Source organism: Leptopilina heterotoma, unplaced genomic scaffold (genome assembly GCF_015476425.1).
Source record: "Leptopilina heterotoma isolate Lh14 unplaced genomic scaffold, ASM1547642v1 Lhet_278, whole genome shotgun sequence".
Classification (NCBI taxonomy): Eukaryota; Metazoa; Arthropoda; class Insecta; order Hymenoptera; family Figitidae; genus Leptopilina; species Leptopilina heterotoma.
In genome coordinates, this window is record NW_025110986.1 from 139468 (window position 1) to 154622 (window position 15155).

A 15155-nucleotide genomic window follows, 5' to 3' on the forward strand; every position below is an offset into this window, starting at 1 on the left:
CTTGCCGATATTTTTTTAAAGCTTTGAAATTATTTGTAGATGTTAACGTATGTCTAAATTTTCGTCGGAACTTTAAAGTAGAACCAAAATTGATATGTAAATGTTATCCGCAATTTTTTCTGCCACTAAAAAATACATGGTAAATACACTAAACAGAAATTCTGAAAAACACTTTTTTTAACTCAAAAATTGGTTCGCTCTAGTTCTCCCGAAAAAAACAGAAGTTATTGCGCTTTTTTGAATAAAAAGCTTGGTATTAATGATACTACAAAATGCCAATAAAATTTTTGGTATTATCAGTTACACAGGTTATAATATCTTAGTGTCTCAACGTGCGGACCGTCTCAACGTGCGTACCTCTCCCCTAATATAATTTTTACATAGGAATTCAATTATTTAAAATACAATTTTCATAAAAGTTTCCAAAAAATCAATTATTTCAAAGAATTTTAATAAAATTCTTCATGGAAATTCAATTATTTTCAAAAATTTTAATAAACTTCTATATAAAAATTGATTTAGGGTTCCGGTTGGGATAGCGAACTGAACGTACGCGCGTCATTTCGGTGAGCGTTATTTCGGGAATAATGATCAATTTAGTGAGTGCACAAGTTTCAAAAGGAGTTGTTTGAAGAGGGAAACATTTAGTGTTTAGGTGGAAGTGTTATCTTTACGAACTTTAGCCTTTTTCTTGTGTTATTTGGGGCAAGAGAAATAGGAATGGAAGGTGAAGAGGTTAGGAAACCAGAGGAGCAAAATGGCAAAGCTTCCGGTGGAAATTCGGAGAAAGATGGGGAGATGGAGCTGCCGAACGAAAACAGTAGTGCCACCTCAGCGAGCAGTAGTGAACCACGAGTGAGGAAAACAAACATGGCCGAAAGAGTAAACAATCAGAAAAACCAGAAGGTTATTGAATGGAAAACACCGCAAAAGCGGGGACGTGGAAGGCCCTCTAAACAAATGTCAAATCAACTGACAAGCAGTAAGATAAAAAGTAAATCGTTGTTGCGAAATTATCTACAAGTGCAAACCTCTAGGGGAAAAAACGGGAATGTATCTATTTCTAGTGAAGGTCGGAATACAAGTGGAGCCGAAGTGTTAAAAGATTTACAAAGAGAAGTTTTTGAAAAAATGTTAAATGAGTGGTGGGACAAAAAAGTGGAAAGAGAGTTCAGGGAGGTCAAGGGTCAAATTTCAGAGCTAAGGGATAGAGTTATAAGAGATGAGGCAGTGGAATCCGCATTAGTTAAAGCTAGGGAGCGAGAGAAAGAATATCAGAAAGAAATAGAATCATTGAAAGAAGAGTTAGCAACGATGTCTGCGCGAATTAAAGAACAAGGGATTTTAAGGAACACAGTTGATGTGACACAGGATTATCGTGAGCCAATAATTGTTGCTTCAAGGAATATCTCAAACGATAAAGAGGAATGTGAGGATGATAATAATAATAATGACACAGTGGACACGAATATAGAAGTAAGTGATTTGAAAGTGCTAAATAAAGATGCAATGGGTGTAAAAGTTTTATCAATGATTAGTAGTAGTGAATTAGAGTGGGAAATGAAGGAAAGGAAATCAAGAAAGAATTGTATCATGGTAAGAGGATTTCGCTCAAGAGGGAAACATTTAGGAGAACAAATAAGATCAGTGTTGTTTGACCTGACAGGTGTAAATATTGAGATTAAAAATTTAAGGCATGTAGCGGGAGGGTCACTGATCACGCTTAATTCGTGGATAACAAAGCGAAGATTAATGGAGAATAAGTATAAGTTGCGAAACACGAAGATAACAATAGAGGACGACTTGACTTGGAGAGAACAGGAGATACAAAATCGAATTAAGGAGGAAGTCATGTTAGCGAGTGAAGTGGGAGCTGTAAGCAAATTTTCGTATATGAAGTGGACAATTAATGACAGAGAATTCACCTGGAATGAAGAAAAAGGTGTAATCGAGGGGTTTCGTAACCAGGAGGGGAGGCGCTTCGAAAATAATAACAGATTCGATTAACGGAGTGGTCTGGAACATCGCCGGAGGTATGAAGATATTAGAGACTTGGGACTTTTTAAAACAATTCGACATCGTCATTTTACAAGAAACCTGGATCACCGAGGAGAAAAATGAATCCTTTTTAAAAATTTTAGATGTAGATTATATATGGGAAACGAAATGTGCTGTTAAAACTAACAATAAAGGGAGGGCAAAAGGGGGTCAGTTGGTGGGAATAAAAAAGAATGCATGCAAAGCTGTGAGTTTGGACGAATGGGAGTATGGAATTGTAATAAAAGCGCATGAATTTGGTGAGTGGGGTAATACTGTTAACATGATCACAGTTTACAATAATGTCGGAACGTCCAAGGTTGTAGATAGTTTGAGACCAGTATTAGACAGTTTTCAAGACAAAGGGGAGGGATTGATAATCTTAGGGGATTTGAATTCCAGGATAGGAGAGGAACTCGGGGGGAGCGAAATAGATGAAGAGGCTCCAAGTAAAAATTATTATAGAGTGCGTACATCAGAGGATAGAACTGTAAACGGTGAAGGAGTTAAATTATTAAGGTTTTGTGAGGAAATGGGGTTAAGGGTTCTTAATGGAAGAATAAACGGAGACACTCAAGGAAAACTGACGCGTGTAGGGGAGGAAGGAGGTTCGGTCCTTGACTTAATAATTGAGTCTGATGGAATTGGCGATTCTCAGGTGAAAGAAATCAAAATACTACCAAGGATAGAGTCAGATCATTTTCCAGTGACATTTAAATTGCAAGTTAAAAGTAAGCGAAGACAGAAGGGTATAATGAAGGGTAACGATAAACACACGGTAAACACAGATTGCGAGAATCAGGAAGATCGATTGGTATGGGACAACAAAAAGACGCAAGAGTACAGAGAGGCATTAGAGAAGTTGTGGGAACAAAAAGTAATAGTTAATGAAGGGGAATGGTCAAATGCATGGAATGAAGTTAATCGAGCAATTAAATTAGCTGCAGAGCAGGTAGGAATGATTAGAAAAATAAAGAGGGGAGGGAGAAATCAGGGTAGAAAGAGGAATGAAGAGGAACAGAAGCTGAAAAAAGAGGCTTTTAAATGCTTGAAAGCTTACTTGAAAAAGAAGGGGGTTAAAGAAAGGGAAGAGTTTAAAGAAAGTAGGAAAAGGTTAAGGGAATGGCGAAGAAATAAGAAACAGCAAGAAAAAGAGGAAAAATGGGAAAGGGTAATCAAAAGTAAAAATATGAGTGAGTTTTGGCAATCATTGAATGGTTTCAGGCCGAGGAGAAAATGTAAAGGTATGGGCATCAAAAAAGAGGATTGGAAAAAACATTTTATGAAACTCCTAGGTGGGAAAGATCAGAATTCAGAAAATACACCAATGGAAGGGGAAAAGGAGAATTTTCAGGGTGAGCAAGAAGAAGAAGAAGATATTCAAACTTCAACTTCAGAATTACCTTCAGAAAACATCGAGGGGTTTGATGCAGAGGAGGATGAATGGGACATCAAGCTAAATGAGGACATCGAATTCGAAGAGCTAGGTAAGGTCGTTAATAGGCTAAAAAAGGGAAAAGCAGCAGGAGAAGATGGAGTTTCTATTGATTTTATTAAAGGATTACCGGAAGTTTGGGCCAAAGAGGTCCATAGAGTATTAAATGGAATGTGGAAAGATGGGGTGCTGGGACCTGGCTGGGAAAAAGCAAGAATATTCCCTATTCACAAAGAGGGAGAAGAGCATGTAACGGGAAATTACAGAGGTGTATCATTGCTGGATGTGGGGTATAAAATTCTAGCTGCTGTTTTGGATGAGAGGTTAAGAACTTGGATGGAAAAGAAAGGAAAATTCGAGGAAAGTCAAGGAGGATTTAGAAGGAAAAGAGCCACGCGTGATCACATCTGGGTTTTAAATTCGTTAATTAACAATAAGCTGAAAAGTAAAGAGGGAAAATTACATGTAGCCTTTATAGATTTGAGGAAAGCCTTCGACACAGTGGACCGGGGTATATTATTGAACAAAATATGGAAATTGGGTATAAGAGGAAGAATGTTCAAAATGATTGAAGCAATTTATAGCAAAACACTTAATGAGGTCATTACTGGAGAGGGGTTAACAGAGCATTTTGTTACAATTAGAGGGGTCAGACAAGGGTGTCCACTTAGTCCACTACTTTTTAATATATTCATTCAAGATATGGACGAAATATGGGAAAAAGAAAATATAGGGGGAACGGTCATAGGGAAAAAGAAAATATTCGTGCTAAAATTTGCTGACGACTTGGCTTTAGTAGCAGACTGGGCGGAGGGACTGAAGGAAATGCTGAAAAAACTCGAAAAATATGTAAGTAAAAACAGACTGGAGGTAAATGCAGATAAGTCTAAAGTAATGGTGTTCAGAAATGGGGGTAGAAGACGGCAAGCGGATAAATGGGAAATAGAGGGTAAAGCACTTGAAGTTGTTAACGAATATAAATATTTAGGATTTTGGTTTTCCACAAAGAATTCGTACTCAAAACATGTCCAAAAATTGGCGGGAAAAGCAAGAATGGCAACAAACTCAGCATGGGGAATACTAAAAAGGGCTAGAATTAATAATTTAGGGAAGCGATTGTATTTAATGGATACTTTAGTGAAGGCAGGAGGATTGTACGGGGTAGAGATTTGGGGGTGGAAAAGGAGGGAAGAAATAGAAAAATTACAAGGAAGATTCGTCAAGATGGCAATGGGTATTAATGTCACAACTCCAGACTACATATGGAGGATGGAAGCAGGCAGACATAGAATTGAAATCGAGGCAAGAAAGAGAGCAATTAATTATCTAATGACAATTGTCAAAATGGGAGAGGAAAGATGGCCAAAAATTTGTCTAAGAGAGGAGTTAAGGGGGATAATTAATGCAAACCCTTCAAATTTGGGAAAATCATTGCAGAAAATTTGCCAGGATGTTGGAGATGGAGAAACATTAAAATGGCTATGGGAAGGAGGACAAGATGATAAAGTTAAAAATAAATTGATGAACGGAGTACGAATTACACTAGATCAGGAAATTCAAAACGATTGGGGTAGAATCAGGGATTCAAAATACTGCAAGGAATACAAAATCTTAAAAAAGGCACCAGGTAGGGAAAAGTATTGGGAAGATAAAAAAATTAAAGGGGAAATAAAAGAACAATGGGCTCGACTAAGGTGTGGAAATGTGGGGAAGGCGGGTAATAAAGGGTTTCTGGATACCATGTGCAGATTATGTGAGGTTGAGGAGGAAAATATTTTTCATATCTGGAATTGTGGAAAAGCAAGGGAAATCTTAAGTAAGAAATGGGTAGATGGTGTACTAAGGTGGGCTGAAGGGAAAACAGGGACTCAGTTTGAAGATTTGTTATTAAGAACTTTGAGTGGAGAGCCGAATCTCGTCCTCATCGAGTACGCGAAAGAATTTGTAGAAAAATCAAAGACTACATGTTGTAATTTATAATTAAGAAATGATTTGTTAAATGAAGTTAAATATAACTGATGTGATTTAATGTATAGAGAATTAATACTACTATTTATAAGATATTTTAAATTTAAGTATTGCGGGAAAGTATATTGTAAAACTTATGTAAAGTGTACAATGGAGAAATAAATAAATAAATATAAAAATTGATTTATTTTTTATAGTGAAATTTTAATTAAATTAATAAGTTTTCGAACAAAATCAATTATTTAAACAACTTTTTATAAAATTCTTCGCAAGAATTGAATTTTTTTATAAATAATAAAACGTATCGCAGAATTCCAATTATTTTCTATACAATTTTAAATTAATTACCCGAAAAATACTGTTTTTCTTTAAAAAACTTATTAAAATTCTTCGAAAAAATTCAATTTTAAAAAATATTTAATTATTCAATGAATTATTTTTTTTTTACTTTTCAATAATTGAATTGCAATTACAATTTTAGATAGTAATTAAATATTGGAAGCATTATTATATTATATTTTTTTAGAAATAATTAAATTTCAAAAGATTTTAAAATTTTTAAAATATTTTAAATTTAAAAATCTTCTGAAAATTTTAATTGTTGTGAATCTGTAACATAATTTAATTTTTTATTTTTTAAAAGTTATTAATTTATTATTTTCTTAAAAAATGATTAAAGTTTTGAATAATTTAAATTAAAAATTTGGACAAAAAAATGATTGAATTTTAGAAGAATTACAGTTGTAATTTTTAGAAATTGTTAAATTTCAAATAGATTTTACACAGTAATAATTTAAAATATTGTAATTCAATTGAAATAAATTGTACATTTTAAAGAAATTTTTTTTCTACTTTTAAAAATTATTTTTAAATAGGATAATCGTATTTTTGATGAATTTTAAATTGATATTTAAAAAATTATTGAATTTTGTAAAAATTTCGAATATTGAAGTTATTAGCAGTATAAGAAAAATCGTAAATATTTTTGATGAAAATTAAAAAAAAATCAGGGAAATAAAATTCAGACTCGAATTTTTATTTTATTGAATCATCTAAAACATGTTTTTTTAGTCGTCAAATTTAATTTTTCAACTGATACTTTTTTACTACTTTTTTATTTCTTGAAGCTACTTTTTGCTAGTTTTTTAAAATTAATTATCGAGTGTAAAGCCCCTTATTCGATTAAAAACAAATTTTTGTTCTACAAACAGAAACTTGTAATCAAGATGCATTAAACCTATAATTTCTTTGTTTTTAAGGTTTATTTTTTCAGAATGCAACACATAAGTATTTTATGTTAATAATTGCACAGCATTGCATATTATAAATTATTTTATGTATTATACATTATTATACATATGTATAATTTATAATTAGTAATTTATATACCATATAAATTTAAGATACGCTTATTTACGGGTTTTTAAATATAGTAAAAATGAAATATTTTATACATTTGTAAATATAAATTATTTTTTCCATCTATTTTGTTTAAAATTTAAATATAATTATACGTTTGTACGAAAATCGTTGAATCTCGATGTATTACGACATATACAGGTTTTTTGCTGATTATATTGATTCTTTTGGAGAACAATGAGTCACCGTCGATTCATCTGATACGTATATGCCTTAAGCACCCTTCTTCTTTAGCGTTTTTTCAGATAATACAGATATACTATTCACTAATTTAGAACATTCCAGGCAAAAATTTATTTCCAGTATTTGTAAAAAAAATAATGCGGAAATAAAAAATAGAATCAAGCAAATAGGACTTTGATTGTTAACTATTAGTTAATCTCATATTATAAGTGGGTCTGTTGTGTTCCGTATTTAAAACGCAATTGCCTTTTATATGTGTTGTCACCAAAGAATATTGTGTGTGTAGTACATTAATACATATGGTTGATGCTATATTTGTTCATTTGCTTGCCCTGGAGGGAACTTCATAAATGGAACCACTAAAGATGGATTTTGGCAAAGATGTTGGTCTCTTAAAAAAATACGATTGTTTATTTAACTCCCAAAAGGTTTAAAGGTGAAAATATAAAAAATTTGTATAAACACCGATTTGGATTTATACAAATTTACAAACATTTGTACTCCTGAATTTCGAATTTTGCCGATTATTTTTATAATGCTTCTTCTTCTTTCCCTCTTTAGAAATTTGAAACCGATTTGCGGTAAAAATTGCAAAAATAATATCTATATTAATGAAATGAATTACGATTTTAGATTGCTAGAAAATAAATGGACATAAAGAATTAATATCTGCATCATTGACAATTATTTGTGATTAGTGATAATTAACTCGTTGATTTAAATTGATTGAGAAATACATTTTTAAATTCTATTGTTTGTGTAATATATTTAGTGGATATTAAATAATTTTTTTTTGTAACATCTACGGCACTGGTCTCAACCCACAGGATGAGTAGATATGCCAGGCGTCGCGACGCCGGCGCAAAGCTTTCGATCAATCTTCTCGTTTCTTCTTTTGCATCAGAGCGAGGGTTTGCATCGGAGTGCCACTCAGGGCACGACTGAACAGTGGTTCCTAATATCGGCAATAGTTCAAAAATAAAAGAAGAAGAATACCGGTATTAACACGATGTAACATCAACGTGTGACAAAATGTTCTTCGTTTCTCGTAATCTGCAAATTATATCAATTAGGGAAATTTTCAAACCCAACATATTAGGAATCGTTCTTCTTCTCTAATAAAATTTAGTGCGTTTCAAAGAAAAACGAAAGTTGCAAAAGTGACAGAAAGGGGAATTAGAAATGCACTATTTGGAAATACCGATTTTGGTTTAGTTTAGTTACTAAAAAAATCCAATGGCTCGTCGATTCGATTATGATGAAATGGATTTTCAATTTGGATTACGTTACCGAGACGTTAGTGGAGAGAATGAAAAAGGTGTTCGTGGCGCTGCGGTAAGGGAAGAAATAAGGATTTCTTGTTTTCGGTTCGAAGAATCTTATTGTGTCGCATTTTGCCTTTTTTAAGTTTAACGATTTAAGTTTCACTGATTTTAATGGGTTGAGAAGTTTAAATTAAACTATGGAGTATTTGGAATTTTGTGAATTAAATATTTCTATTTTTTACAGAACGATAACAAGGGCGCGACGAAAAGAGGAATGCCTTATACAAGAGGTGCTGCAATGTCCTTCGGATTCCGTAGGAGACCAACAACTGGAATTCCGGTGCCAGTAACGAATTACAATACAGAGACGAATGTAATACAACCGAGGTCGAAATCAGCTGGACCTGAACATGACCGAAGAAGAGATGATAATTATCAGCAGGGAAGAACGCAGAGTTCGTCTTCGGGACGATCGACTCCTCGACTGGCACCGCCTAAAAAAGAATCGTCCGGTGTCAACATTAGGACCAATCGCTTTGGCTTCAGACACACACAAGCCAAATATACCGATAAGGTTTCGGACGTTTGTACAAGTCATTTGAATCAAGATAAAAATGTCATTCAACAACAGAATCAGGATAATTACAATCTGAGGCAGAGTAGATCGCCAGGTCCTCCACTAACGAAACCAAGACCCTCGCCAGTCAATCATCCATCTTACAACAATAATCATCTGTTACAAGAAAAGAGTGTTGAGAGAAAAATTTCCGGAATACCGGAACCTGTTAGTAAGTACACATTGCATACGAGTCATCTACCTCTTCCGCAGTACGCCGTCAGGGTGAGTGATTCAAATTCGAAAATTGCCAAAACTGTCGCGAATCAGAGTCGAAAGGTGTCGAGGGGATGTTCATCGAAGGAGGGATCCGGTACGGAGGATTCTGGCGTTGGAAGTCATCACGGTTATTCAGATGAGCAGGATATGGTGCGAGGTGTTGATTTTATCGACACTCCAGCAGGCAGTAGACGAGGCGGTCACCTGAGACCACGAAATTTGAGAATGGTCGTCACGGGAAAGAGCTTCGACGTTAGAGACGTTGATGACGATAGTACAGTGACGGAAATTTCTGTAATTCCTCTTCCAAAATCATTCGCCACTCCAAATATTAATACCGGTCTCGTGAGGGAGAGAACAACGCATTATCAAAGGATCCTCAATAAGGACAATAGATACACCGAATCAACTACCTCCATGTCGACAACATCGTCCGAGGGTTACGACGACGGCCTAGAGGAGAAAGTCTATAAAGACAGATCACATTCCGAGAAAATTCCCTCCATCAAGTCTGATTTTAGTCCACCAAGTTCTGATGATCCGGAATATGGACATGGCGAAGCGATGGCGGACGAGTATTCGTTAAGTTCCAGTGACGAATGTCAAAGGATATTGTCCACTGAGCATTTGAAGACTATTTCGAATGCTGCTAAAAATGGTACTTTGCCTAAAAATGCGTTACGTTCGGTGTTATTGACAATTGAGGATCCGGCATTTGCGGCTGTTGCGGCGACAGCGACAGCGCTTATTGATGATGAGACATCGCCTGTTGATAGTTTATTCGATAGTCCTACAGTCAGTATTACTCAGTCTGATGGGAAGACAAGAAAAGAGGGCGATAAATCACCGAATGTTGTCGAGGATGATAGTCCAGGTACACCGACAAATGCTTCTAATTCATTGAGTTTGTCCGAGGGCAGAGAGTTTTTCGATGACGAAATTGAAGATCAGCCTGGATTAGTTTTTGATGACACTGGACGAGTGCCAATTGAAAATCGATCCAGGACTAACAGTCAAGCGCACACGGATAATAGTCAAACCTTAATTGAGTCTACAGCTAAAACAGGTGAGAGAAATTGTTTTCATCTTTTTTATTCTTTCTCTCCTATTTTGTTTTTTTTCTAATTCTTCTTCTTAAAATTAATCAAAGCACATTGATTTAAAGTAAAGAATAATAATTTTAATGATTACTTTTTTTCAGTTTTGATACAACCCAAAAGCGTCGAGAATAGTCCAATGCGAATGCGACGAGTAACACGGGCTGGAAGTATTGACACTTTATCCTCATGTGAATCGATTGCATCTGATGATTTGATGTTGGATTATGAGAGAAGTGACGCCAGTTCTTATGGCGATACAACTCTTAGGTATAACAAATTGCCAAAAAAAAGAAATTTTTTTATCAGACTAAAGTCTGCAACTTTTTTCAAAAATGAAAAAAGTAGAAATAGTCAGGGAAATCAGGGAAAAGTCTGGGATTTTTATTAAAAGTATTTTATAAACTATGAAATTACCACGAATTCTATTAATAAAACCTTCGATTTTTTCTATTTCTTATAATAATTTCTTTTTAAATAACTCAAGTTTTCAAAAACTATCATAAAATTATTAAATTTATTAATGAATAATTTTACTTCAATATTTCAAAATTAATTGAATTTTAAAAGAGTTAAGTTTACATTTTTCATAAATAGATCAACTTCAAAAGGATTTAATTTGAAATTTTATAAAATTTCAATTTTAATTGAATTTCATTAGAAATTTTAAAGAACTTAGAAATTTGAAAAAAATGTAATAATTGAAATTCTTCTGAAGTTAGTTAAATTTTTTTTTAAACATTTAATTAATTCTTAAAGATAATGGATTTATAGAAGAATCTTAGTTAAAAACACTAAAAAAATTGATTTTGGAGAAGTTACAAATGATTGCAGAAATTCAATTATTTTCAGTAATTTTTAAAAATTCTCGTCAAAATTTAAATTATTTTTAAAAGTAATGAAAATCTTTTCAAAAATTCAATTATTTTCAAAAACTTTCCTCAATTTAATGATTTTCAATATCTACTATGTATTTTAATAAAATTTTCCAAACGAATTTAATTACTTAAAAACATTTTAATAAAATTATATGCAAACATTTAATTATTTTGCATATAATTTTGATAAAATTCTTCTCAAAAATTCAATTATTTTTATAAATAATAAAATTCCCTCATGAATTCAATTATTTAAAATACAGTTTTTATAAAAGTTATTGGACAAAATAAATTCTTCACAAGAATTAAATTATTTTTATAAATAATAAAATTATTTTTAAGAATTCAATTATTTTCATAAATAATAAAACTCATCGCAGAATTTCAATTATTCAGAATACAATTTTAAGAAAAATTCAATTATTCTATGAATTATTTATTTTTGTATTTAAATATTTGAATTCTAGAATTGTAGAATTTTCTAAAAAAAAATTGATTTAAAAATGAATTTCAGTTAAAAACTAAAACAAAAAATAATTGAATATTAGAAGCATTATAGAATAAATTTTTAGACATAATTACATTTCAAAAGAGTTTTAAATTGAAATCTTTGAAAATTTTAATTTTTCGCACATTTAATTACAATTCTGTAGAACAAATTTTTTTGAAAAATTTAAATTCCTAATTCTGGAGAAATTTGTTGAATCCTTTAATATATTTTTAATTATTCAGAATTTTTTTAAATGATTGAATTACGAAAAGATTTTAAATTAAAATTTTTCATACTTTAAATTAACAATTTTGTGAAATTAATTTTTTTCTAAACTTTCAATTCCAATTTTTTTGAAATAATTTCAATAGAATTCAATTATTTACAAAATTTCAATAAAATTCTTCACAAGAATTCAAATATTTCCATAAAGATTAAAATTCTTTTAAGAGATTCGATTATTTTCATAAAAATAATAAAACTCATTGTAAAATTTCAATTATTTTTAATACAATTTTGATCGAATTTCTCTAAAAATGTAATTATTCTTAAAAACGAAATTAAAATTCGTCAAAAGAAGTCAATTAGGTAGATTAGAATTTTAGATAATAATTAAATATTAAAAGCATTATAGTAGCACGAATTTTCAGAAATAATTGCATTTTGAAAGTTTTTCAAATTAAAATCTTTGATAATCTAAATTTTTCATACTTTTAACTAACAATTCTGAAGAATTAATTTTTTTGAAAAAGTTTAATTGACTTGTTTTTAAATTATTTGAAGTTTGTATTTTCTAATATAATATTGTATTGAAGAATTTCAGAATATTGAAATTTTGTTAAATTTAATTTTAAACAAATGGATTTGAAAATTCTCAAAGATTTTTTTCAAAAATTATTAAAAATAATTGATTTAATGAAGAATTTTAGTTAAAAATTCTTGAAAATAATAATTGAATTGAAATAATCAAAATAATTTTGAAAAATTTACAGTAACAATGTTTTTATATTATAAAATAATAATTCTATCACTTGCTCATCTTTAATTATTATAAAACATGAAGAATTGGATCACTCTGAGTCGAAGTGATCGATATCTTCATGTTTTATAATAAATATTCTTCTAAGTTGTTGAATGTCAAAAGGGTTTGAATTTGAAATTTTTGAAAATCTTAATTCCTATGGAAAATTATTAATGATTAAATATTTATTTAAAAATGAAGTCATTGCTGTTTTAGAATAATTTTCCAATTAAAGAAAGTCGTAAATAAATGTAATAGAACATATACTTGAGTATCTAATAATTTTGAGAGTGAATCAGAATATTCCTTATGGTCAGGAAAAAAGTCAAAATTTTGTTCGGAAATAAAAATACAATTGAGTGTAATGCAAAATGACGATAAAAATGAATATAATGAAAAGAAAAAGTTTGGAGTCAGAAACTGGAATATATGTGAAATAATTACATTTTGATAAATATGATAATAATGAATAAAAATCATAACAATAGAAAAATTAAGACAATTGGTTTAAAAATAAAATAATTAAATTTAAAGCCTGAATAAAATAAATCGTCGCATTACTTTTTTCGATGGGGACTTTAGCTACATATTTTTATAAAAATAATATAAAAATATTTATATATATATATAAATTATTATTTTACAATTTTCCTTGCTTTTCGATGACAAAATGTAAATTTTGGTTTCGTTTTCATTTTAGAATTCATTCGTCGCATAATGACGACGATGATGATGTCAATGAACTATTAGATCTGGAAGTACAAAGTCAAGAAGTTATGAGAGAATGGACTTCTCTTTTGGGAGCACATCACATTAATACCACCAACAACAATGCTAATCTTGGCATCAATAATAATAATCCCACCACGGATTCGGGGTATGTAATACTTTTTTATTACAGTTTATCTTCAAATCAGCACTAATCGATAAATATTTTTGCATACGTTTGATTTCAAATAATTTTCAAGTTATTATTTGAACTAATTATCTAGTAGCTTATTAAACTAAATGAATTATTATTAAAAAGTTTCAATTAACATTGAAATACTTCAGTGAATAGTAAAAACTCATGTGAAATTTTGGGCTCTATTGTTTGTTACAAAAACTTTCTTGTTGAAATTTAATGAAAATTAATTTTTTTTTTAAATATAATTTTTCAAAATATAATTCTTCAAAAATACGATTATATTTCAAAACAATATTTTTTAAAAGTATTAAAATTCAATTATTTCAAATACCTATAAAATTTATTTCAATGAAATTTGACAAAACTTTTAATTTTCTTTATTTTTTAATCAAGAAAAAAATGTTCTTGATTAGGTTAATTATATACTTTGAAAATTCCCAGAAAATGGAGTTTTTTTTATATATTTGTAATTTTATTTTTTGAAGAAACCTTCTTGGTAAGTTTTTTGTTATGTTTACAAAGTTTAGTATTTTTTACAAGAAACTTTTTAGAAATGTAAAGAAAAAATTTTTACTTATAAATTACATGTATTTTCAGTTTAAATATCTGAGGATGCCTGTCGTCGACGGGCGAAAGCTCATAAATAAAATATTTTAAATAATAAAAGCAATGGATTTTTATCAAACACTATAAAATCACACTAAAATTATAAATCCAAACAAAATAACATCACAATAAAACTTTTAATTGTTTCAATTTTTAAAATAACTTTCGGGAATCCAATTATCTTCAAAAAAAATTGTAATTACGATTTATCAAAAAAGTAATTTTTTTAATAACCTCTAATTATTGTAATAATAATGAATTATTCTAATTAATATGAAAATATTTCAATTAATACTGAAATAGTTTAGTTAATATTAAAATATTTATATTGAAATATTTGAGATCATTGAATAATTAAAAAAAATTTAATTTTTAATCCAAGTTTAATTTCAATAATACGCAAAAATATTTATGGATTTGTCATGACTTTTCTTTCTTTCTTTTTTTTTGCTTGCTTGTGTACAGTGAATAATTTGTACGTTGCAATGTGAGAAAATGGGGAAAACAGACTTTGAGATTGACTGCTGGTACTCATCCTTTATTTTTTAATTTCGCTGCTTTTTTAAATAAGAAATTACATTATTTTCAAAATTATTTGCTACTAGGAAGCTTATTAGTTGTATAGAAGTAGGAATTTTTCAAAAAGAAAAACTAAGGCACTTTGATAAAATTTTCCAAAAGAAAGACTGGAGTAAAAGCGAAATTTGTTTTTAGACAGAAACAGCAGTTCATACATTAAATTGAAGTTTATTAAACCTATAAAGTTTATTATATAAAATAAAAATGGGTAACGGGTACAGTGACCGACACCGACACCCATTCAGTGAACGACACCCTCAATTAAAAATCATTTACAAATTGCAATAAATATAAAACAAAACATTATTAATGTATATTTGAAAAATGTTAATATTATAAAATGCAATTTTTGGAAGCTATTAAAATATCAGCCATATTAATTTCGTTTATATTTTGGATAAAATTTCAAGTTCTTTGGAGATAACCTCAAAATTC

General features: G+C 30.1%; 1 protein-coding gene across 6 annotated transcripts in view; it reads left to right on the forward strand.

Moving 5' to 3' along the window:
• Positions 1-15155, forward strand: part of LOC122504113 — a 76867-nt gene that overhangs the window by 29073 nt on the left and 32639 nt on the right. For 2 of the 6 annotated variants that reach the window (XM_043615009.1, XM_043615012.1), the window contains exons 1-4: positions 7940-8377; positions 8552-10208; positions 10344-10509; positions 13329-13505. In XM_043615009.1, coding sequence (XP_043470944.1) covers positions 8279-8377; positions 8552-10208; positions 10344-10509; positions 13329-13505 — 2099 coding nt within the window. In that variant the 5' untranslated portion in view covers positions 7940-8278. Of the gene's footprint in view, positions 1-7937; positions 8378-8551; positions 10209-10343; positions 10510-13328; positions 13506-15155 lie in introns of those variants that run through there. The other 4 variants (XM_043615011.1, XM_043615010.1, XM_043615015.1 and 1 more) reach the window with 3 other exon arrangements.